Source organism: Nicotiana attenuata, chromosome 1, assembly GCF_001879085.1.
Source record: "Nicotiana attenuata strain UT chromosome 1, NIATTr2, whole genome shotgun sequence".
In the NCBI taxonomy this organism is placed as follows: domain Eukaryota; kingdom Viridiplantae; phylum Streptophyta; class Magnoliopsida; order Solanales; family Solanaceae; genus Nicotiana; species Nicotiana attenuata.
Window position 1 is genome coordinate 99,345,964 of NC_031989.1, and position 1,145 is coordinate 99,347,108.

At 39.5% G+C, this 1,145-nt stretch overlaps 1 protein-coding gene across 1 annotated transcript; it reads right to left on the bottom strand.

Moving 5' to 3' along the window:
- Positions 418–876, bottom strand: LOC109238882. The gene has a single exon (XM_019405369.1). The coding sequence runs from the start codon at positions 874–876 to the stop codon at positions 418–420; it is 459 nt and encodes a 152-aa protein (XP_019260914.1).

Below are 1,145 nucleotides of genomic sequence, written 5' to 3' on the forward strand. Positions count from 1 at the left end.
ACGAAAATTCATTTTCTTTGATTTGCTTACTCTCTCACCTTCACGAATTTACTCATTGTTTGTTTGAAATATATAATTCTTATAATCTCAAAACAATCTCATTCCCGAACTTACGTCGATTAGCTTACGACGAAACTTTAACGTACGAAAATGCGGAACGTAACATCTCATTTCCGAGATTATATCAATTTACATATGGCGTACTTCCAGATACTAGAACATGGGGTGTAACACCTTTCTCTATCAACTTTGATTCTACCACAGGGATCATGGACAAATCCTCATAATGCTTATTTAGGTTAAGCGTCTTGTATACATTAAATGTGATTTCTTTATCATGCACTCTCATCTTTAGTTTACCCTCCCTCACATTAATAAGTGCTCCACCAGTAGTCAGGATTGGTTGCCCCAAAATAATTAGAACCTCCTCATCGGCCATGTAGTCAAGAATAATAAAATCAGCGGAAAAGATGCACTACCCCACTCGACTAGTACATCTTCAATAATTCCTTTAGGCACTGCTAATGACCGGGCTGCTAGCTGTAGAGTTATAGTAGTAGGCTTGGGGGCTGCAAGATCGAGCTGCTTGAACACTGATAGTGGCATCAAACTAATGTTCGCTCCCATATCGCATAAGGCTCTATCAACCTCGTATTTTCCAATTGACAAGGGGATTGTAAAACAATCGGGATCCTTCAACTTATGCGGGAGCTTACTCTGTACTCTAGCAGTGTACTCCTCAGTAAGTGCAACCGTTTCAAATTGTGTCAACCTTCTTTTATTAGCCACGATGTCTCTCAGGTACTTGGCATATTTAGGAACTTCTTGCAACACTTCTATTAAAGGTAGATTCACCGCACCTGGCTCAAGAAACATAAGAACTTTTTATACTTAGACCCATCTTTTGACTTTTGCAACATTTGAGGAAAAGGCAGTGGTGGCCTTACCTCTATCTCCTGCCTATGTTTATTTATCTTTCTTTTTAGCTTCTACCTCTGGTTGAGGTACCAATCTTTCAAAAACTTCTTTAGACACATACTTTTTAGGTGGCACCTCCTCCAATGCTTTCCCACTTCTTAGATTAATTGCTTGCACCTGTTCAATGGGATTCTTCTCAATATCATTTGGGAGTGCCCCATTAGGTC

Coding starts and splice junctions, on each gene's coding strand:
- LOC109238882 (XM_019405369.1), bottom strand. CDS start 876: ATGTTTCTTGAGCCAGGTGCGGTGAATCTACCTTTAATAGAAGTGTTG.